The 22,432-nt window shown below is 43.2% G+C and overlaps 1 protein-coding gene and 1 pseudogene across 1 annotated transcript; one reads left to right on the forward strand and one right to left on the reverse strand.

Annotated features, from left to right (window-relative positions):
- Nucleotides 1-1,221: 1,221 nt before the first annotated feature.
- On the forward strand, nucleotides 1,222-2,211 carry Defal1 (defensin alpha-like 1). Its single transcript, NM_001033073.2, has 2 exons — nucleotides 1,222-1,419; nucleotides 1,992-2,211. The coding sequence occupies exons 1-2, from the start codon at nucleotides 1,248-1,250 to the stop codon at nucleotides 2,081-2,083; spliced, it is 264 nt and encodes an 87-aa protein (NP_001028245.1). The 5' UTR covers nucleotides 1,222-1,247; the 3' UTR covers nucleotides 2,084-2,211.
- A 19,297-nt stretch (nucleotides 2,212-21,508) lies between these two features.
- Defa5-ps2 (defensin alpha 5, pseudogene 2) lies at nucleotides 21,509-22,432 on the reverse strand (annotated as a pseudogene).

Consider the following 22,432-nt stretch of genomic DNA (forward strand, 5'->3'; position numbering starts at 1 on the left):
TATAAAACCTTCACATGGGCATGGAGTCTGGGGCATGCAAATTTTAGTAAGTGCACCTGAGACCAACTCTGTGATGATTAGGAAAGACAATAATGTGTCTGAAATGTAAGGTGTCCTTCTTGACTCATAGATCTAAGCCTACAGAGAGATTCAAGTGGTCATGTCCCATTAAACAATAATATATATATGTGTGTATGTTAAATAGGTATATAAAATAATATTCTTGCTGCTTCGCTAACTTTTGCACAGAGTTGTAAGTAAAAACAGTGTAGCCAATAAATATTATTTATTAACATGTAGATAGGAGCTGGCACCTGTGACAGTGGGACTCCATAAACTGACTGTAAACAACAGGATGCTCTAGACCTTTTGCTGTGTGTGTGGTGAGAGACATGGGATAAACACAGACTGAAGAGTGTTCATGCATGACATGGCGGCACTTCTTGAGCCTGGGTAGCAGCTTCTGAGCCTCTCTACATTGTGGATGTCCTTTCTTGTAGGTCAGGTTTCATTGTCTAAGTGTATAAGCATTGCAGCATCTCAGACCTGGGAAACACCCCATGGTTTGAGGGTCCCGAGCGTGAAGAGCCACCTGGAGCTCACTCTTGGCAGATGTGTTCCATGACTTTGGCTTCTTCAGAACCACCCACTACAGCTTCACTCGGACAAATTCTAGAAACTTGAACTCAATTCACTAGAGGGCACCATAAAGCCATCTTACTTTCTCTAAAATGGCCCCAAAGGAGGGGATTCACAAAGTTTGCCTTGATGAGGATCATTGCTAATAATCCGAAACTGGCAAAAAAACTGAGTGTCCAGTCCACCTGGTTAAGGAATGGTCCAGGGTCCAGACTTTCTGAGAAGAGCAGGTTCCAAGTTCAAAACACAAAAACCTTTGTTCCATGAGTTCATTAAATTAGGCAGTGCCCAGCTATTTTCTTTCCTGACCACTGAGAGGTAAATACTAAGCAGGTGGGAAACAGGGGAGGACAGCAAGGCCCCTTCATCATTATCAGTTGGTGTGTGTGTGGGGGGGTGTTTCTGAACACACAGACCTATATGATGATGGAAGCCTTAGGGACAGAGGAACATCAAAGGGATCCTGAGGGCAACAGCTGGGAGCAGTTGCCATCAATGAGTGCCTTCTCTAAGTGTGGGGCATGTTCTTTGCCCTATAAATGCAGGCTGCCTCCTCTCTCTCCACACACTGGTCTCCAGCTCACCAATCCTCCAGGTGACTTCCAGCCATGAAGACTCTTATCCTCCTCTCTGCTCTTGTCCTGCTGGCCTTGCAGGTCCAGGCTGATCCCATTCAAGAGGCAGAGGAAGAGACTAAAACTGAGGAGCAGCCAGCAGATGAGGACCAGGATGTGTCTGTCTCCTTTGAAGGCCCAGAAGCCTCTGCTGTTCAAGATTTACGTGAGTTCTGGTACACAGAATGTTTGAGGCTTGGAGTCTCCTGAGGCGGGAAGGGTTGTAGATGAGCCCTGTAGTCCTGTCAGGTACAGTCTTGAGAGCCATCGGATCTTCCCTGTCTCATTCATACAAGTAACAGTGAGAGTCAAGCCACTGGGCTTGATTTTCTTCCTTTTAAGGTTTTTGATCCAACAATTTATCTATGAAAAGGCTTTAAAATATAGAACATATTGATTAGACATTTTAGATCCGATTGATAATTTTGTTATAGGAAGAGATATTCGTTCTGCTTTGAAAATTAGATTTGGGACCCAAATGCCAGTGTATGAAGGTGTTGGGTCAGGAAAACACAAAAATGCTGATAGAATGTGGTGTAGATGTCAACTCCTATATGTGATTAACACTTGTTAAACATCTTATCTCCATGTGTTTGGGGTTGACCCTGGTGCTGGCCATGATGTCACCCACACAGCAAACCTACTCTCTACCATGCACAGGATATCTTCATAGGGTTGTTCACTACCACACACTGCTGGCCTCCTTACTTCATGCCTGATGCTTTCTTCTTTCCTCAGGCGTAAGAAGGACCTTGCAGTGCAGTTGCAGAAGAGTCTGCAGAAATACGTGTAGCTGCATTCGGCTATCAAGGTCCACATATGCATCATAAATTCTGCTGCAGCTGAACATGGACCCCAAGGATGAGATAACCACATGCCCTGGGGCCTCACAGTCGGTCATTACCCTTGTGCTTGGCCTCGACTGTTTTTCCTTCTCCAATAAACTCCTTGCAGATAAAGAATCTGTGTTTTTGTTTCTTTGATGCTTTTTCTATGTGGCTTAGACGGGACTCTTCTGAGCCACGTAACAGAACCTTCAGTGAATCCTTTGTAACATTTACATTAATCCTTGGCTACATTTTAGCAGTCATAAGAAGGATGAGCAGGAGGTTGGATACAAAGAGACAAGATGTTCTAGCTGCTTCTCTGTCTATCAAATCTTCTGTCCTTTAGATTAGAGTCACCCTCAAAAATGAGTCCCACGTTTTCATGTTCCATTTTTTTTCAGTTGAAGGATGTTATGTTGTTTCCTTCCTGTAGCTATTGTGACCTCAGAGGTAATGAAGAAGGTTGAGCAAGTATCTGTGAGGGAGGACCCTGAGTGCTTGGGTGTTTGCCAAGGAATGGTCCAGCTGTGCCATGAGATTTCCCTACAATCTTGTGGGAATTCTTCACACCAACTTCCTTAGTTCCTGCCCCAGCTTGCAATCCCACCAAAGTGTCTGAGGATTCTGCTTTCCCTAGACCCTCACCCCCGCTTGTCGACGATTGTTTCCTCATCTTAGTGATTCTGACTATGGTTAGATGAAATCTCTGAGAACTTTTCATTTCCATTTCTCTGATAAGAATGTTAAATACTTTATAATATACCTCTTAGCTATTTTGAGGAGTTCTTTGAACGTTTCCAACAACTGTCTGACCTATTTCAATAATACTCTTCACTGTGCAAACTCTTCCCATAAATACCTCCTTCCCTACCCACCCAAATTCATTACTGTTTTTTTGTTTTCCTGTTTAAAAAATCCTGGATCAATTTGTGCCGCCCATATATTGCTAGCTTTTCCACTGGCACACGGTCAATTCACCAGGAGATTCACTCAGAAAGAACTGTCTCTCCCACCCAGCAGCTAACAATTGGCAATACATCCAGTGCAAAGGGTGGAGTATTTTATCCAACTCCCAGCTCCATGCAGGAATTTGGTTTGACTTGGGCTTGCACACTGTAGCCATGGCATCTCGAACATTCCTGATCTCATCTCTGTCTTTTTTATTTTTATTTTATTAAAATTCTCTGTTCAGATCCATATGTGAGTTTTTATTGGGTTGTTTTATTAGCTTTCTTAATTTACTTTCCTAGTTCTTTATATTTTGCATAATAACCCATAGCAGGTATATTGCTTGCAAAGGGTCGTTACCACACCATGAGCTTCCTCTTTACTTGACTGAGAATTTCCTTTGCCATATGGAAGGTTTTTAGTTCTATAAGGTCCTATTGTCAGTTATAGGTCTAAATCCCAAATGGTTAGCTCTAGACACGTAGACACATGAGCAATGTTAAATAGACTCTCTTATAGATATATGTGTGCCCATGCATGCATTAAAATATTATATGCATGTGTATATACATGTAATAATTACAATTTCAGATGACCTAGTATGTGGCTCTTCATAAATATATTAAGTTAGCACTGTTGCCCATGTTTTTTTTTGTTTGTTTGTTTGTTTGTTTGGTTTTTTTTATTAACTTGAGTATTTCTTGTATACATTTCGAGTGTTATTCCCTTTCCCGGTTTCCGGGCAAACATTCCCCTCCCCCCTCCCTCCCCTTCTTTATGGGTGCTCCCCTCCCCATCCTCCCCCCATTGCCGCCCTCCCCACAACAATCTAGTTCACTGGGGGTTCAGTCTTAGCAGAACCCAGGGCTTCCCCTTCCACTGGTGCTCTTACTAGTATATTCATTGCTACCTATGAGGTTAGAGTCCAGGGTCAGTCCATGTATAGTCTTTAGGTAGTGGCTTAGTCCCTGGAAGCTCTGGTTGCTTGGCATTGTTGTTCATAAGGGGTCTCGAGCTCCTTCAAGCTCTTCCAGTTCTTTCTCTGATTCCTTCAACGGGGGTCCTATTCTCAGTTCAGTGGTTTGCTGCTGGCATTCGCCTCTGCGTTTGCTGTATTCTGGCTGTGTCTCTCAGGAGCGATCTACATCCGGCTCCTGTCTGCCTGCACTTCTTTTGCTTCGTCCATCTTGTCTAATTGGATGGCTGTATATGTATGGGCCACATGTGGGGCAGGCTCTGAATGGGTGTTCCTTCTGTGTCTGTTTTAATCTTTGCCTCTCTATTCCCTGCCAAGGGTATTCTTGTTCCCCTTTTAAAGAAGGAGTGAAGCATTCACATTTTGATCATCCGTCTTGAGTTTCATTTGTTCTAGGCATCTAAGGTAATTCAAGCATTTGGGCTAATAGCCACTTATCAATGAGGGCATACCATGTGTGTTTTCCTGTGATTGGGTTAGCTCACTCAGGATGATATTTTCCAGTTCCAACCATTTGCCTACAAATTTCATAAAGTCATTGTTTTTGATAGCTGAGTAATATTCCATTGTGTAGATGTACCACATTTTCTGTATCCATTCCTCTGTTGAAGGGCATCTGGGTTCTTTCCAGCTTCTGGCTATTATAAATAAGGCTGCAATGAACATAGTGGAGCACGTGTCTTTTTTATATGTTGGGGTATCTTTTGGGTATATGCCCAGGAGAGTTATAGCTGGATCCTCAGGCAGTTCAATGTCCAATTTTCTGAGGAACCTCCAGACTGATTTCCAGAATGGTTGTACCAGTCTGCAATCCCACCAACAATGGAGGAGTGTTCCTCTTTCTCCGCATCCTCGCCAGCATCTGCTGTCACCTGAGTTTTTGTTCTTAGCCATTCTCACTGGTGTGAGGTGAAATCTCAGGGTTGTTTTGATTTGCATTTCCCTTATAACTAAAGATGTTGAACATTTCTTTAGGTGTTTCTTGGCCATTCAGCATTCCTCAGCTGTGAATTCTTTGTTTAGCTCTGAACCCCATTTTTTAATAGGGTTATTTGTCTCTCTGCAGTCTAACTTCTTGAGTTCTTTGTATATTTTGGATATAAGGCCTCTATCTGTTGTAGGATTGGTAAAGATCTTTTCCAAGTCTGTTCCTTGCCGTTTTGTCCTAACCACAGTGTCCTTTGCCTTACAGAAGCTTTGCAGTTTTATGAGATCCCATTTGTCGATTCTTGATCTTAGAGCATAAGCCATTGGTGTTTTGTTCAGGAAATTTTTTCCAGTGCCCATGTGTTCTAGATGCTTCCCTAGTTTTTCTTCTATTAGTTTGCGTGTATCTGGTTTGATGTGGAGGTCCTTGATCCACTTGGACTTAAGCTTTGTACAGGGTGATAAGCATGGATCGATCTGCATTCTTCTACATGTTGACCTCCAGTTGAAACAGCACCATTTGCTGAAAATGCTATCTTTTTTCCATTTGATGGTTTTGGCTCCTTTGTCAAAAATCAAGTGCCCATAGTTGTTTGGGTTCATTTCTGGGTCTTCAATTCTGTTCCATTGGTCTATCTGTCTGTCTCTGTACCAATACCATGCAGTTTTTATCACTATTGCTCAGTAATACTGCTTGAGTTCAGGGATAGTGATTCCCCCTGAAGTCCTTTTATTGTTGAGGATAGTTTTAGCTATCCTGGGTTTTTTGTTATTCCAGATGAATTTGCAAATTGTTCTGTCTAACTCTTTGAAGATTTGGATTGGTATTTTGACAGGGATTTCATTGAATCTGTAGATCACTTTTGGTAAAATGGCCATTTTTACTATATTAATCCTGCCAATCCATGAGCATGGGAGATCTTTCCATCTTCTGAGGTCTGCTTCAATTTCTTTCTTCAGAGTCTTGAAGTTCTTATTGTACAAATCTTTTACTTGCTTGGTTAAAGTCACACCGAGGTACTTTATATTATTTGGGTCTATTATGAAGGGTGTCGTTTCCCTAATTTCTTTCTCGGCTTGTTTCTCTTTTGTATAGAGGAAGGCAACTGATTTATTTGAGTTAATTTTATACCCAGCCACTTTGCTGAAGTTGTTTATCAGCTTTAGTAGTTCTCTGGTGGAACTTTTGGGATCACTTAAATATACTATCATATCATCTGCAAATAGTGATATTTTGACTTCTTCTTTTCCGATCTGTATCCCCTTGACCTCCTTTTGTTGTGTGATTGCTCTGGCTAGAACTTCAAGAACTATATTGAATAAGTAGGGAGAGAGTGTGTTGCCCATGTTTTAAAAAGTTTTGGAAGCTCATAATTTTCTGTGACATCAACCCCATAGTTTATAAGTCCTATGTCTTTTGTAAACCTTGGACTTTCTGTGTTAGCGATTTCCTAGCATAAATGCAAGCCTCCTGTTACCTGTACCTGAGTCAAGGTCTCTCTGTCCAAGTATGGTTCTTATGATCCTTGTCATTCTGATATAATAATAGTACATTTGCCCTGCAAGTGCACAAGAAGTAGGACAGCAGGTGGTGACACCGAGTCAGAGACGGCCAAGTGACTTTGTTGACACTGAGGATATCTTTCCTGTGCTATTCTTACTTTTCTGACCTCTGCCCTTCTGAACACAATCTCCTTTCCATCCTCAGACAACACATATATTTTAATCAAAGACCCAGAGTTGATCCTAAACACTTACTTCTACCTTGAGCCTGACTAATTTGTGCATTCAGTTTGCCAACTTCTATCCTCTGCTTCATCCAGTCATAGACCATGCTCTACTGCAGTGCTGGATCCCAAGATGGGGCCATAGCCTTCACTGCTTCTTTCTTCTCTCACTCACCATGTATACATACAGCTATATTTCATCCTTTTTTTCAATTTTTATTGAAAATATTCTTTTTCATACAATATATTCTGATTATAGTTTCCCATCCATTATCTCCTCCCAAAACCTCCTCACCATTCCAACTCCATGTCTGTCTGTCTGTCTGTCTGTCTGTCTGTCTCTCTCTCTCTCTCACACACACACACACACACACACACACACACACACACACACGTAGGTTAACAAAACAAATAAACAATAATAAAATAAACAAAGGGCACGAATCACTCATACACAAGCAAACACACAAACATATACAGAAACTCACAAAATTGGAGACCATAATAAACAAGAAAAAGAATAGTAAGGTTAAAGAGAAAATGCCAAGTCTGGCAGTGGCAGCACAATCCTTAATCCCATTAGTTGAGAAATGGAGGCTGCACATTTGAGTCCAGCTTGCTTGGTCTAAAAAGTGAGTCCCAGGACAGTCAGGGCTACATAGAGAAATACTGTCTCAACCATCCCATGAATCACGCAAGCAAGGTTATGGGAGATAAAAAATATCTCCAAAAATACCTTTGAGTTAGGTTACATCCACATAAAAACAGTAAACTCCTAATCTGCTTTCTTATTACACGGGGATCATTAATACCAAGTCTTCAATATATACATATTTTTTTCTCATCTACGTGTTTAAGCATGAGAACCAACTGTGTATAGGAGATTTCCTCCTGCCATAAACTTCTGATTCCAAGATATGTTTGAAATGTACTAACTATAAGTTAGAAGAGAAAAAACTGTGAGTAGTTAATATTATATTTGAATGTTTAAGTTTAATCACAGAGTTTATTTCACTCTACCTATTAGAAGAGACCATAGACACTAGAGAAGCATATGTGTATATAAGCATGTGGGTGAGGGTGGCTTCCAGAACACCTACAAGAAAAGGCAGTAAGAAAAAGCCTCACATCCTGGAAGAACAATAGGTCCTACGGATCTTAGTTCCTACCAGCAGGGTTGTTCAAGCTGCTTGCTCTGATGTAGCTAGCATAGCAAACCCACACAACTCAGCATGGGTCTTCTCTCAGATTCTCTGCTATCACGTAGTAGGTCTAATTTTAGTGTCTAATACTCTTTATGTCTCTGGGTCCAACACTGGAACATTTCTTCATAAAAAGGTATCCACCAGAAGACACTGACTTAAAGGCTTGTGTTGCAGGATGAAGCTCATCTCTATATTTTGTAAAGGAAGCATGAAAATTGTAATCTCCTAATCTGCTTTCTTATTACGCAGGGATCATTGATACCAAGTCTTCAATTTGTTTTCTTCTCAAAGTCCCCTGTAACTTTAATTTTTTCAACCCTTATTTTTAATGATCGTTCTTAAATGCATTAACTTCCTTCTAAGCCCAGCACCCACTGGAGTTAGTAGAAAAGAAAGGACACAGGGACATTGGACCTATTTAGAAATGGTTCTTTGGAGCAACTCCCATCTATGTTGTCTGGAAACCAGCAGTTCAGTTCACAAGGTGAACAGTGGCAGCTCCATCCACTTGCAAACACTTCGTGGAGAGACCATCAGTACAGTTTGATAAAGTCTGGAGAGCAGACATGAATCAGCAGTGGTAGTGCTTCCTTGTAGAGAGAGCCAGGCCTCAGCTTGGCAGGAGTCAGCAGGAGGGACCAGCAAGAACTCCAGGACAAGTTCTCAACTGGGCCTCTCTCAGCAAATTGAAGATCAGTGAAGACTCCAGTCCAACAAGAGTTGCACAGCTAGCTCTACAAGCAAGCCTAGCTCAGACTCCATTACTGTCTGTTGGGTCATTTTTATACCCTCCAAACAGCATGTGTTCTCCACTAGTCTTGCCTCAGCACATTTCTTGCCTCAGCATGAGTACCTGTCTCAGCTGACATCACTTTGCCAATCATCCCCAGTTGGCAGAATAGCCACAATACACCACCAGAAGTTTTTTTTTTTTTTTTTTTGGTGCATTTCCCTCTATGGAGTCCCAATAAATAGAGTTCAACAACACAATGTGAGGTGGACCAGTACATGTGTGTTGTTAGCAAAGAATTCTTTATCGTGTGTCCTTTCACATCCTCACTTTACCAGGACATCCTTCCTCCTGTGTCTGCTTAAGGAAAATGTTTCTTCACGAGTCTGCCTTAGTCCTTTCCATCTGTCCACTTCAGCTAAATGTTCATTCACATGTTTGCCCCAGCAAAACACCATCCAACACAACTGACTTTCCAAGTGAAAGATCCCCGAAGGGAGACCCTTACTCAAGTCTCGGGAAGTCTCACACCCCAGACACACGAGAGGCCAATCTTGATGCAATACACAGTGGTGAGGTTTATTACGGAGAGCTCTGGGTCGACACAGATCCCACGCAGGAGACAGAGGTGTTGACCCTGAGTGGCTGGGAGAAGGGCTATTTAAAGGAAAAAGTCACAAGCCCCAGGAGATGAGGGTATGTCAAAAGGAAATACCAAAAATGTCACAAGGAGAAACTCTCAAAGTCACAGGATTGTTCTTAAGACTCTAGGGTTTAAATCAAGGGAAAGGTCAAGCCCTCATTCTCCTGAGAACAGATCTTGATTCCTCCTGTCCTTTAGGGTAAATGTTTGTCAGAGTTGACAAAGCATCTGCATCTGATATACACCTGGTTAGGCTTCGGCCCTGGTTTCCTGGAATACTATCTGCAGGACACAAGGCTGGAACATTATCTGTAGGGCACAATGGGGGCTTGAAAAAACATCACAGGAGCAGAATAGAACCCATTACTCATTTATTCATGTCCGGTGACTTTCGGAGGGTCAGTGAGTCGGCACCAGTCCTCCTGCATTTTTAACCATCTGTCTTCCTGAGTCAGATCCTGTTGCTGAGTTTTGAGCTAGTTTTGTAGAACTAGAGTTTTAAAAAGGTTACTCATTGTCAGAGTCCGGATGTGCAGGGCCGGACGTGCCTGAGGGAGAGCCAGAGATAGGACTTGCCAAACCAGCTATCAGCCCCAAGGACATTGACCATCTGTAGCCACCCCCTCTCCTTCCTTCACCCCCCTGAGTGAGATGAGCCACCCTACCTGCCTGCCGAGCTGCTAGAGAGCACGTACTCCTTGCTGATGTAATTTCACGCCGAAAGTAACTGTGCACCATTTGAAATGACCAATCATGTGTAACCGTGCGAATGCCCCTAACCTCCCCTATATAAACCCCCGAGTTTGGAAGCTCGGGGTCGATTCCTCTGTCTCCTGTGTGGGATACGTATCGACCCGGGATCCCGCTAATAGGGATCTCGTTAATAAAAGCTACCTCTTGCTGTTACATCAAGAATGGCTACTCGTGATTCCTGGGGGCACCCCACCCCGTGATCGGAGCAAGAGACGCGGCTCCCCGTTTTGGGGTATGCTCTTTCAGTTTAAAACTTTATCTCTCACAAGAACCCTTAAGTTTTCACTTCAGTCCCCTCTAGAAAATCCTTACCATGTGTACTTCATTAACATTTGGTGTACAACTTTCTAAAGACTCTCGGATTCAACAATCAGGAACTTATTTCAAAGCCCTTTTAAAAAAATTCCAGCTGCCAGTGTTATGGACTCAGAAATCACTGAAAGACCATAGACTCAATTTAAGTTGTAATTAACTGAATATTTATTTCAAGCTGCAGCTGTCCTCAGTTCCCATGGTTGGATTTGAAACTGAGACCCAGCTAAAAGGGGAGGGCTCTTTAAGTATGAAAGACCCTGGTGCTCTTTCTTGGAGTTTCCTTAGGTGTGAGAGAACATCTGGGGTCTCTTGCATTCCTGGAATTCCTAGTATTGTCTTAGTTTCTGGTTGCTTTCAGAGCTGGCCTCAGACCTAAAATAGTTTCTTTAACCATCATATTCCCTATTACCTATAGAACACATGAAGCAAACCATTGACTCATACTTAGGTACAGGTTGACACTGAGTCTGTAGAGCTGCCCTTCTTTCAGAGGCTTTTTCTTATATAATCCAGACATGTTGTTCTCTCCTCTCTCCTCTTCTCTGTCTGCATGCAGGCTTTCTCTCTTTTTCTTCTTCCTCCCTCTGTCTTTGTTCCCTTTGGCGACTTCCCTTACCTTCTTCCTTGGCACCAGTAAACTCAACTAAGCCCTAGAGCAGTTTCCCAATAATAATGCTTGTTTATATACTTGTTTATAATTTATTTATATAACTTGTTTATGACAAGTTAGCAGCTTTTATAAGATTAGTATTTTACAGGTTTATATCTGTTAAATTTTTAGCCTTAAGAATCACAATTTTTTTAGTAAATTTGTTTTTCTGATCAAACCAACAATTAAAAGCTATTGATTAAATATTCAGATTCTACCCTCAACACCTATTTCCACTGAAGTGTCAGATGACTCAAGAGGTTATCAATCCTTCAAGTATCAGTTTGCCTTCTTCACGATGTAAACAATCTTTAAGAAGATACCCTACCATAAAATATGGGGTTGGCATTGTTGGGGTAGGGGTATTTAGGATACTGACTTGTGCTTGAGGACAAATTCTAGATTCTTGTGTACAAAGGCACTAAGTAAGTAAGAGAGGACTGGATTAGATACAGATGCTATAGACTCCAATACAACCCGAAGTTAAGAAGAGAAGGGGAGGGAAGAACGTGTGTGTGTGTGTGTGTGTGTGTGTGTGTGGTTTGTGTGTGTGTGTGTTAAGAAGAGAAGGGGAGGGAAGAACAGGTGTGTGTGTGTGTGTGTGTGTGTATGTGTGTGTGTGTGTCTGGGAAGAAAGAAGGAGGGAACTAGGCTGAATCCATGATCAAAATCAAATTGGCAGTAAAGAGACTAGACCTAAGAACTGGGGACCTCTAGGTAAGTTAATTACTAATATAAAAAAACAAAACAAAATCCAGGGTCCAGCCTTTACACACCGATAATGGTTCTAGAATTCCAATGTGCTTTAAATAGAGCCACAACCTGAAGACCCAAAGAAGCTAAACCAGAAGGAAGACCCAAACCAGGAAGCTTGAATCACACTTAGAAGGGGAAATAAAATAGTAATAGGAGGCAGAGGAAGGGAGCAAACTGGGCAGTAGTGGGAAGGAAGAGGGAAATGGGGGGGCAGTATCAGGTGAGGGATAGGGCAGAGAGAGGCTAGAGGCCAGGAGAATTAATGGAAATCTGCAGCTGCCAGGGATAGCAGGGCAGGGAGGGGAATCTCCAGGAAGTCTCAGAGAACTGGGATGGGTGAGGCTCCCAGGAGTCAATTGGGGTGATATTAGGCAAGATGCCTAACAGTGGGGCATGGAAACTAAAGAGGCTCCCTTCTGTAGCAGGACCCACAGTGGAGGGATAAGGACACCACCCACAAACCTTTCGATCCAAAATTTGTCTAAAAGAAATGCAGGGACAAGGTGGAGCAGAAATTGAAGGAATGGCCAACCAACAACCAGCCCAACTTGAAACCCATCCCATGGGCAAGTACCAGACCCTAACACTATTAATGATATTCTGTTATGTTTGGAGACAGGAACCTAGCATAACTGTCCTCTGGGAGGTTCTACCCAGCAGCTGACTGGAACACATTCAGACATTCACAGGCAAACTTTGGGTGGAGGTTGCTAACCCATAAGGAAGAGTTGGGGGAAGAATTGAAAGCCCTGAAGGGGATGGAAACCCCATAGAAGACCAAGAGAGTCAACAAACATGGCCCCTGGGAGTTCTCAAAGATTGACCTGCCAACCAAAGAGCAAACAGAGGCTGAAACATGATCCTGGGCAGATATGTGGCAGATAAGCAGCTCCATCTCCATGGCAGCCTTTTTGGGCCTCAGAGGAAGAGGATATACCTAATCCCATAATCCTGCAGAGACTTGATGCACCATGGTGTGGCAATAAGCATGAGAATGGCCTACTCTCTTAGAGGAGAAGAGGAGGGGGGGGAATTCTGTGAGGAGGGACCAGGAGCATGGTGTGTGTGTGTGTGTGTGTGTGTGTGTGTGTGTGTGTGTGTAATATTTGGGGTATAAATTAATTATCTAACATTTAAAAGCATTGGAGAACACATTGAAGAAAGTCAGTGAAGTGATCACAACTATGGTGTTCCCTGTGAAACGAGGTCTCCGTATGTAGTCCAGTCTGGCATGGGTATTGCTGTCCTGTTGCAGGCTTCGTTCTAATGCTGGAATTACAGTCTTATGCCACCAGGCCTGGCCTTGGTGGTGCTTGAATAAGACTTGTTTTGAGCCAGAAAACACAAGATAACTGTGCCACAAGAATTCAGAACAGAAGCTTCTTCTGCACAGCACATAGAAACTGTTTCTCAAAGGCCTTGGCTCACATTCCTGCAGAGTCAAAACATTTTCAAACTCCATAGTTATTCCTAGAGGCATTTCTTTAAAGTAAAGAGATATATATTACAGGAGAATGTGTATATTTTGAGGATTGCTGGATGTTCCTGATGCAATCTAAAAGCAATAGATTAGAGCAGAGAGCAATTCATATGACTGTTGATAAATATTTATGCAGCTGGGGATCAAAGAAGCTTATTATTTACTTTTGGATTGGTTGTGAAGTAGCCGTAGTCAGCCATTAAATGAATGCAGCATGTGGTATAAGTAGTGAAAGGTAGAAGTTTTAAGGTTGCCTCCCTGACCCTAGACAAAGGTTCAGAGTAGAAGAAATAAAAACCGGTTAGGCCCTGGATTGTATCTTCCCGGAAGCTTCTCTTAGGACCATAGAATGGGAAATTACATCGGCTGGTTCGGCAACTCTCTTCCAGGAACTAGCTGACCATAAAGTTAGATTAAAATCTTAGAGAACAATCTTGAAAAGCAGGAAGCTTCTCCCAGGAACTGATGGACCATAAAGTTAAAGAATCTTGAGAAACAGGAAGCTCCTCGTTGTGATTTTTCACTGGTATTCTCGACACTTTCCAATGATTCTCTTCCTACCCCCTTGAGTTGTGGTTTCTTCCTTTAAATACCTCTTCTCCCAGCCACTCATGGTCGAACTCCTCTGCCCCTGCATGGGATATGAGTCTCGACTCAAGTGCACTGGTTCCTCTCAATTAACCTCGTGTAAATTACAATAAGGACGGTCTTACTTGAGTTCTTGGGGGGTCGAGTCATCCCAAGACTTGAGTGAGGGTCTCCCCACTCCGGGGGTCTTTAATTTGGGGGCTCTTCCAGGATTGGCGACCACCCTCATCTCCGAAGACCCACTTGGAGGTGAGATAGCATCTGTGTCTTTGTCTGTGTCTTTGTGTTTTGCGCCGGCTAAACTCTGGGTCTGTATTTGCTTGCGAGTTCTGGTTTTGCAGTTACTCTTGTCTCGGGTAGAGTCGGAGGCTCGCATCTCAAGAGAGATGCCGGGTGTGAGTAGTAGACGTGCCAGGGGATCACCGACTGTGTTGCCCTGGGAGACGTCCCAGAAGGTCTGGGGAAACCCCAGAGATGCCTGGGAAATTCCTGTCTGGGTACCGGTGAGGACACGGTAGTTCTCCTGGATTGGAGAAATCTGCACGCCCTTCTGGCCATCTGTATTTCCAGAGTGGTCTTTGTCTGTGTGTCTTAGGTCTTTGTTTTGTGTTACCACTGGACTGAAGTTAGGGCTAGAGCACACAACTTGTCAGTTGAGATTAAGAAGGGACTGTGGCAGACTTTTTGTTCCTCAGAGTGGCCAGTGTTTGTTGTGTCAGTTGAGATTAAGAAGGGACTGTGGCAGACTTTTTGTTCCTCAGAGTGGCCGGTGTTTGATGTCAGCTGGCCTCCAGAGGGCACCTTTGACTTAACCATTATTTTCAATCTGCTCCTCTTTATCTGTCCCATTGGGAAGGAGGAGTGATGTGGAATCTGCTCCCCTTCATCTGTCTTTGGTGAACTCACGGAAGCTCCCATCTGAATCAGTTCGGTTTTGTGGTAATCTTATGGCAGCTGCTTGCTTTTTGCTTTTGGTACTTGTTTTATGTCTGTTAATCTTTTGATTGTCTTTCTGTATGACTGAATGCTATTTGTCCTCTTTGGCAGACCTCTATTTTCTGGACTCTCTTCTTGTTTTCTCACCATCCCACTTGAGATGCTTGTTAGTAGCTGTTACAGGAAGTACAGAATCCTACTAGAGGCCAGAAAAAATGTTCCAGACACAGATGGAAGGCCCTCACTTCTGCCTGTTGGCTTCAATATGCCTGAAGGTAGGGAGAGACAGGTCTACTGTCAGACTCCAATGGTGGGTCTCTGAGGGGCTGAAAAACACCCCACCAATTTGGCTAAGGTAAAAAAGATATAAAAAAAAGTTGCAGAAACTTAAAGGGTTAAGCTAAGTCACTGAGAGAGTTAGTATAAGTTACAGAGAAAGTAAGGTTAAAGTCCGGTTCAGGGGAAAAAAAAAAAGGAAGGCAAAAAGAGCCAGAAGCTAGAGAAAAAAAAGAGACATAAAGAAGAGGAAGCTATGAAGGGGCTCAAGACCCCATATGTACAACAATGCCAAGCAACCAGAGCTTCCAGGGACTAAGCCACTACCTAAAGACTATACATGGACTGACCGTGGACTCTGACCTCATAGGTAGCAATGAATATCCTAGTAAGAGCACCAGTGGAAGGGGAAGCCCTGGGTCCTGCTAAGACTGAACCCCCAGTGAATTAGATTGTTGGGGGGAGGGCGGCAATGGGGGGAGGATGGGGAGGGGAACACCCATAAAGAAGGGGAGGGGGAGGGATTAGGGGGATGTTTGCCCGGAAACCGGGAAAGGGAATAACACTCGAAATGTATATAAGAAATACTCAAGTTAATAAAAAAAAAAGAAGAAGAGGAAGCTAAAGAGCTAAAGAGAGACAAAAGACAGTATAAAAACTTATACTGGGGGCTGGGGATTTTGCTCAGTGGTAGAGCGCTTACCTAGGAAGCACAAGGCCCTGGGTTCGGTCCCCAGCTCCGAAAAAAAGAACCAAAAAAAAAAAAAACTTATACTGGCCACAGTAGTTAGAGAGACTAAGAAGACAGAACCTGGCAACAGAAGAGAATTCCTGGCTAAATATCAGTGTGCCTATTGTAAGGAAAAGGGTCACTGGGTCAGGGACTGCCCCAGGATAGAGGGGAAACCCAATCAGTGTTTTGTGGATACAGGAACCCAACACTCTGTGCTCCTATGCCCCAGTGGGCCAATGTCCATCAAAGACTTTGGGTACAGGGGGCTACCAGCAACAAACAATACTTATGGGCTACCCAAAGAACAGTGGACCTTGGCATGGGCCAGGTATCCCACTAGTTCATGGTCATCCCTGACTGCCCCTATCCCTTGCTCATGAGAAATTTACTGTCCAAAATAGCTTGTGTGGGCTGAAATGGCGGGTGAGGCCATGTGTATGCATATCTGTAGACTGTGTATGTGGAACTTAAGACCTGTCTCATTGTACCAGTACCTAATGCTGGGAGATGTGTTGCTTAGTGCTGTTCTGCCTGGAAAACACCAATCCTGCCAGCTGGGCACTAACAATTATCACCCAATCCAGAACTTAAACTGTGGTAGAGTGGCTGATGTTTTGCCTTTGAACGGAATGTCCCAGAGGATGGGACCACTGGTCAGCTGACATGGACTAGATTCTCCACAAGTTGGGGGGCAATCTGGTTACCTTGCTGCCCAATCCTGACCTGGAGCCACCACAGCACAAGTGTCAAGTACTGGAAGAAGCCCATGGGTGGAGGAAAGACCTCTTCAACTGACCAATCTACCCCTACTGAAAGGCAAGGCTACCTTGTTTGTAGACAGGAACACTTCTCTTCATGAAGGTCAGAGATGAGTGGGTGCTGCCATGGTGGACAACACAAATGTCATCTGGGATGGCTGAACCTCTACCCCCCAGCACATCAGCACAGACGCCTTTGCCATCTCTTGGATGCCCTGATGAAGCCAGCAACTGTGAGTATTATTCATTGCCCAGGACATCAGGAGGGAAGAGGTTCAGTGGCATGGGGCAATATCAAAGCAGATCAAGTGGCTTGAGAAATGGCTATACAGGAGTCTATCCTGGTTGCAGGCCTGCAAGAGACAGTCACTGGGAACTGGGATCAGACTAAAGAATGGCCTCAATTAGAATGCACAACAGAAGAAAAGGCCCACATTGCTTAGAAGAGGAAGGGCAATGGCACACTTTAGAAAAAGCTATACTCCCCAGAAAACAAATAAAAGACTCACTTTGCCAAATACACAAATGGACTCATTTAGGAGGTAAGAAACTTGTCCAAGTAGTTAAGGTATACGTAATAGACTAAGATTTTAGTCAGAGAGGCATTGAAAAAGTATAGGTATGTCAGCAAGTGAATGCTTAGCAAGCAAACAGGGCAAAGAGACCTAGAGAGTTTAGTGGGCAGTCGAAGTGAACTTCACTGAGATAAAACCAGGAAAATATGGTCACAAGTGTCTCCTAGTGCTTGTAGATACCTTTTCAGGAATAGATAGAAGCTTTCCTCACCAAGCAAGAGATGGCCTTGGTAGTCATCAAGAAGATACTGGAAGAAATCTTCCCCAGGTCTGGAGTACCCAAGGTAATCTGGTCAGACAACAGCCCTACTTTCATTGCCAAGGTAAGCCAGGGTGTAGCCAAGTATTTAGAGGTCGATTGGAAATTACACCACATTACAGACCTCAAAATTCAGGACAGGTAGAGTAAATAAATAAAACTCTAAGAGAGACCCTGACCAAATTGACCATGGAGACTGGCGCAGACTGGTTGGCACTCCTTCCCTCTTGCTCTCTTCAGAGCAAGAAATATCCCTTCCAAATTCAGCCTTACCCCCTTTGAGATCTTATATGGGGCCTCAGCTCCTCTGTCTGTATTAGATTATGTTATTAAACAACATGTCATAGTAATAATGATTTGTATGCCAGGCTGAAAGACCTATGGGTGATACAGAAAGAAATCTGGTCACAACTGGCAGCAGCCTATGCCCCAGGGACCCCTGAGACATCTCATCAGTTCCAAGTCAGAGACTCAACTACATACAATGACACTGAGCCCAGACACTCAAGTCTTGCTGGAAAGAACCGTCCGTACCTAGTGCTGCTGACCACCCTGACAGCAGTCAAGTCTCAATCCTCACCAGCCGCATACTAGCTGGGGCTGAGAGCTGGGACCTAAAGGGACACTCAGATCTTCAGAAAGCTCCCTAGACTTGCACATCAGATAAGTGAATACATCAGAGATGTGACTGGGAGGTTGCTATAATGCTCACTTGTGGAGTGTCCTTTAAAAACAAGAATTTCATGTTTGCCCTGGGTTCCATCGAGATAGGTCCCCCAATCATAGGTATGGGTGTAGGCTTGATTTTTATTGCAAATGACGTAACAATGCATATGTTAGTACTCCTAACACTTCTTGGGACTGTGCCTCAGTGATCACAATCTGTTAAGTTTAGAAGTTCTAAAAGGCAGTCATGACCTTTGTGTGTAGGTTCAGATAGTGTACAGATTGGAATCCTAATACTAAAGAGTTTAGGTACTGCAAGGGCAGCTACAAGGACATCTGCTATTGCTCTGCAACACAAGGCTTATGGAGAATTCAAACTGCAGTTGACTTAGATATAAAAAGAGTCCAAGAATACCTAACCTCCCTCTCAGAGATAGTCCTTCAGAATAAGAGAAGATTAGACCTGATATACCTTAAAGAAAGAGGTCTGTGTACTATACTAAAGAAAGAATGTTGCTTCTATGTAGACCATTCAGGAGTAATTAAAGACTCCATGGGTAAACTTAGAGAAAGATTAGACAAAAGACAGAGACAGAGAAGCACATCAGGGATGGTTCGAGAGCTGGTTTAGTAGATCTCCTTGGATGACAACTCTGATATTTTCCCTTATGGGACCCTTCTTAATTTTGCTTCTGCTTCTGACTAAAGGTCCATGTGTGTTAAAGAAACTAGTTACCTTCATTAGAGAAAGAGTGAATGCTGTTCAGATTTTGATGTTATGCCAACAATATCATGCTTTGGGAGGACAAAAGAATCAATATTATAAAGATACTGAAATTTAGTTCTATGATTAGAACTAGCCACTAGAAGAAGTGGGGAATGAAAGATGGAAGTTTTAAGGTTGCCTCCCTGACCCCTAGACAAAGGTTCAGAGTAGAAGAAATAAAAACCGGTTAGGCCCTGGATTGTATCTTCCCGGAAGCTTCTCTTAGGACCATAGAATGGGAAATTACATCGGCTGGTTCGGCAACTCTCTTCCAGGAACTAGCTGACCATAAAGTTAGATTAAAATCTTAGAGAACAATCTTGAAAAGCAGGAAGCTTCTCCCAGGAACTGATGGACCATAAAGTTAAAGAATCTTGAGAAACAGGAAGCTCCTCGTTGTGATTTTTCACTGGTATTCTCGACACTTTCCAATGATTCTCTTCCTACCCCCTTGAGTTGTGGTTTCTTCCTTTAAATACCTCTTCTCCCAGCCACTCATGGTCGAACTCCTCTGCCCCTGCGTGGGATAAAAGTCTTGACCCAGTGCACGGTTTCCTCTCAATAAACCTCTGTAAATTACAGCAAGGACAGTCTTCCATGAGTTCTTGGGGGGTCATGTCATCCCGAGATTTGAGTGAGGGTCTCCCCACTCTGGGGGTCTTTGAGTAGAAATCCCAGAGTAAAAGAACACCAAAGGGTTCAGGGAGAATGAGGGAACTTTGTGTGGCCCATCCATATTTCCATGTCCTTCCCTTCCCCTTAAAAATATGAAAACACTAAAATCTAACCCTAATTCAAAGGGTTCATTGTTCTGTAACCACCTTTAAGTGACCATTAACAAACAAGCTAAGCCATCTCTCCTGTTTCCTAGGAGAAGGCTCCTGCATCCCAGGGCCTAGAAGATGACACTCAGTCCTAAGGGCCATGCTTCTCTGATCTGTCTTTCTCTCTTCACCCAATCTTTACACCCACAGTCCATCAAGTTTGATGGGTAAACACCTAGGAGCATGCACTGAAGTGCAATCTGCAGAAACCCCAGGTCTGTTTGTAAGTTTTTCTCAAAAGCTGTGGTGTTCTTCGATATTAAAAGGTCTTTCTTCATGAGACTCTGTCCAAGAGTCCAGAGTGTTCCAGAAAAGTTCCGTGGAGAAGTGGACAGAGGGCCTGGCACTGATCATTATGTATCTTGGCCGCCCTAAAGGTTCTTCTTTTCCCAGAGAGTCTTCAGAGGACTCTCAGGGCAGGAGAGATGGGCATCAAGCTCTAGTCTACTGAGCTCTAAACATTACCATATTGGCTCCAAAGCAGTCATTCCAAGAAAAGCAAAAGAGACCCTGTAAAAGAGGCTGGAATGTATGAATGAAGGGATCTTCTGGGCATCAATGAGAATGTGAGTTCACAAAAGCTAACACAGACCCTTGTTAGCACTTCTGGAGTTTGGAAAGCTTGGGAGTCTCCTCTTTTTTTACTAGAGTTAAACTAGTATCTTTACGTGACTTAGGGGGTTGAGGGATAAATTTGGAAACATCCTCATATATGCCCCTTAAATTTGGTGGGTGTTTGCTAAGAACTGGGGGCTCAGGATCTTTCGTTCCTTCTGCAGGCCACTAGATTTGGTTCAGGCAGCTGTATCTTGTGTAGTGACTGAGGACACTGTTCTCTCGGACCTGATCCTTCCTGCTGTATCTCTGTGTGTCAAAGAATATGTAGTCATTTAAATGACAGTCACATTTTTCAACAGCTTAGCACCAATTGAGAAGTGTAGAATAAGGTACCTTAAGATCTTGAGATGCCAACACCTGGATATCTTAAGGCATAGATGAAACCCTGAGCACATGCTCCTTCTCTCTCTCTCTCTCTCTCTCTCTCTCTCTCTCTCTCTCTCTCTCTCTCTCTTTGTGTGTGTGTGTGTGTGTGTGTGTGTGTGTGTGTGTTTAAATGAAGGCCTACCTATATCAAATCCTGCTTCTCCACATATGCACAGATACTCTGCTGATGAGTATAACTGGGTGGACCTTCCCGCTTTGCTTCTTGTCTTATACTTTTACTGCTGTGAACAGATACCATGACCAAGGCAAGTCTTAAAAGGGCAACATTTGAATGGCTCTGGCTTACAGCTTCAGAAGTTCAGTCCGTTATCAAGGAAGGAATGTGGCAACACCAAACCAGGCATGGTAGAGGATGAGCTCAGAGTTCTGCAGCTTCATTTGAAAGCTGCTAACAGAACACTGACTTCCAGGCAGGTAGAAAGCCCATACCCATACTGACACACCTACTCCAACAAGGCCAAACCTCCTAAAAGTGCATGCCCTTGGCCGAGCACATATAAACCATCACACTTCTTATTTAGTGTCTTTGCTGCTTACTGCTACTTGCAGTCGTGTCTGTAGAGCTGACACACACTCAGGGCTTCATGGGCACATACATGACCTTGGCTTGCCCTAATTGTCAAATCCTAACATTTAGAGTGAGAGATGGGTTTCATTGAAAAGTTAGGCCATTGTGACAATTTAAAAATGAAGATACCCATGCTGTCTACTTCCCACATAGCCAATGGCTTTGAGAGTGCCACTGATCTAAATGGGGTGGAGTTATGAGATGAGAGAATAGGATGCCAACAACAGCATTGACCTTTCTTATTATCCATCAGAAGAATGTGTTAACCTGGACACTCCTATAGGCCTATGCCAAGAATTTCTTTCTATCATTCTGGTACTTGGTTCTCAATGTGTTGCTTGGAGATAATAATCAAGCACACAAACTGAGAACTTGTAAGAAATTTATTTGGATGTTATGGAAGAAAAAAAACTCAAGGACACAACATGGGACAAATAACAGTCTCTTTAAAAATCTCTAGTTATATGACAAATACATTCTTCTTCTTCTTAGTGCTCAGCGGCAGCAGAGGGGGTAGGTGACGCCACCGGAACGGCAGGACCCAGAGAGTCGTTCCCCAAATTGACAACTGATTCTGCAATAGCAGGTCACGCCTGACTTCACATCTGGGGAAATAGACATCATAGGAAGTACTTAGTGCCTGAGTCTGCAGGGCAGAATAATCTTGGGCAATATATGTGCTGGGTGAAGTGTGATTGCTACCTTGATTATTAGTGACAGCACCATGAGCAATCATGATCAATATGAATAAATATACATGGTAAGCACAAAACTAAAACTAATGCTGTTTGTCTTAATTTTGTTATTTTATGTGCTCCTGCCATTACATAAATATCTAAACACACATCTCCAATTTCTAACATATAAAAGACACAATAAAATAGACAAAGTCTAGCCATTTAGATCTAGAAAATACAACTAGTCACAAAACCTTTATTTATTAAACCTTGTGATATAAACAAGTTTTCGCAGAAAGAAATTGATCTATTTAGCTCTTGATGTTAAATGAGAAAAATAAAGAAGTAATAAAGTCTCCCAGTGACCCAATTTCAGAACTTATCTCTCTCCCTTCTCTCATCCATGTCTCTACTATGATGATGTCTCTCACCTGCATTTTGGAGAGCAGTGCCTTTATCCCCTCCAAAGGATATGGAAATATCCTGGTCCTTCATGACCAGCTACTCCAGATCTGGAGCCTCCTCAGCTCTTCCTTGGGGAGATTCTGCCTGGGTGTGGAGGGCCAGCAGTAGAAGGGCAGTGAGCAGAGTGAGTGTCCTCATGGCTCTGGG

This window comes from Rattus norvegicus, chromosome 16 (assembly GCF_036323735.1).
Source record: "Rattus norvegicus strain BN/NHsdMcwi chromosome 16, GRCr8, whole genome shotgun sequence".
In the NCBI taxonomy this organism is placed as follows: Eukaryota; Metazoa; Chordata; class Mammalia; order Rodentia; family Muridae; genus Rattus; species Rattus norvegicus.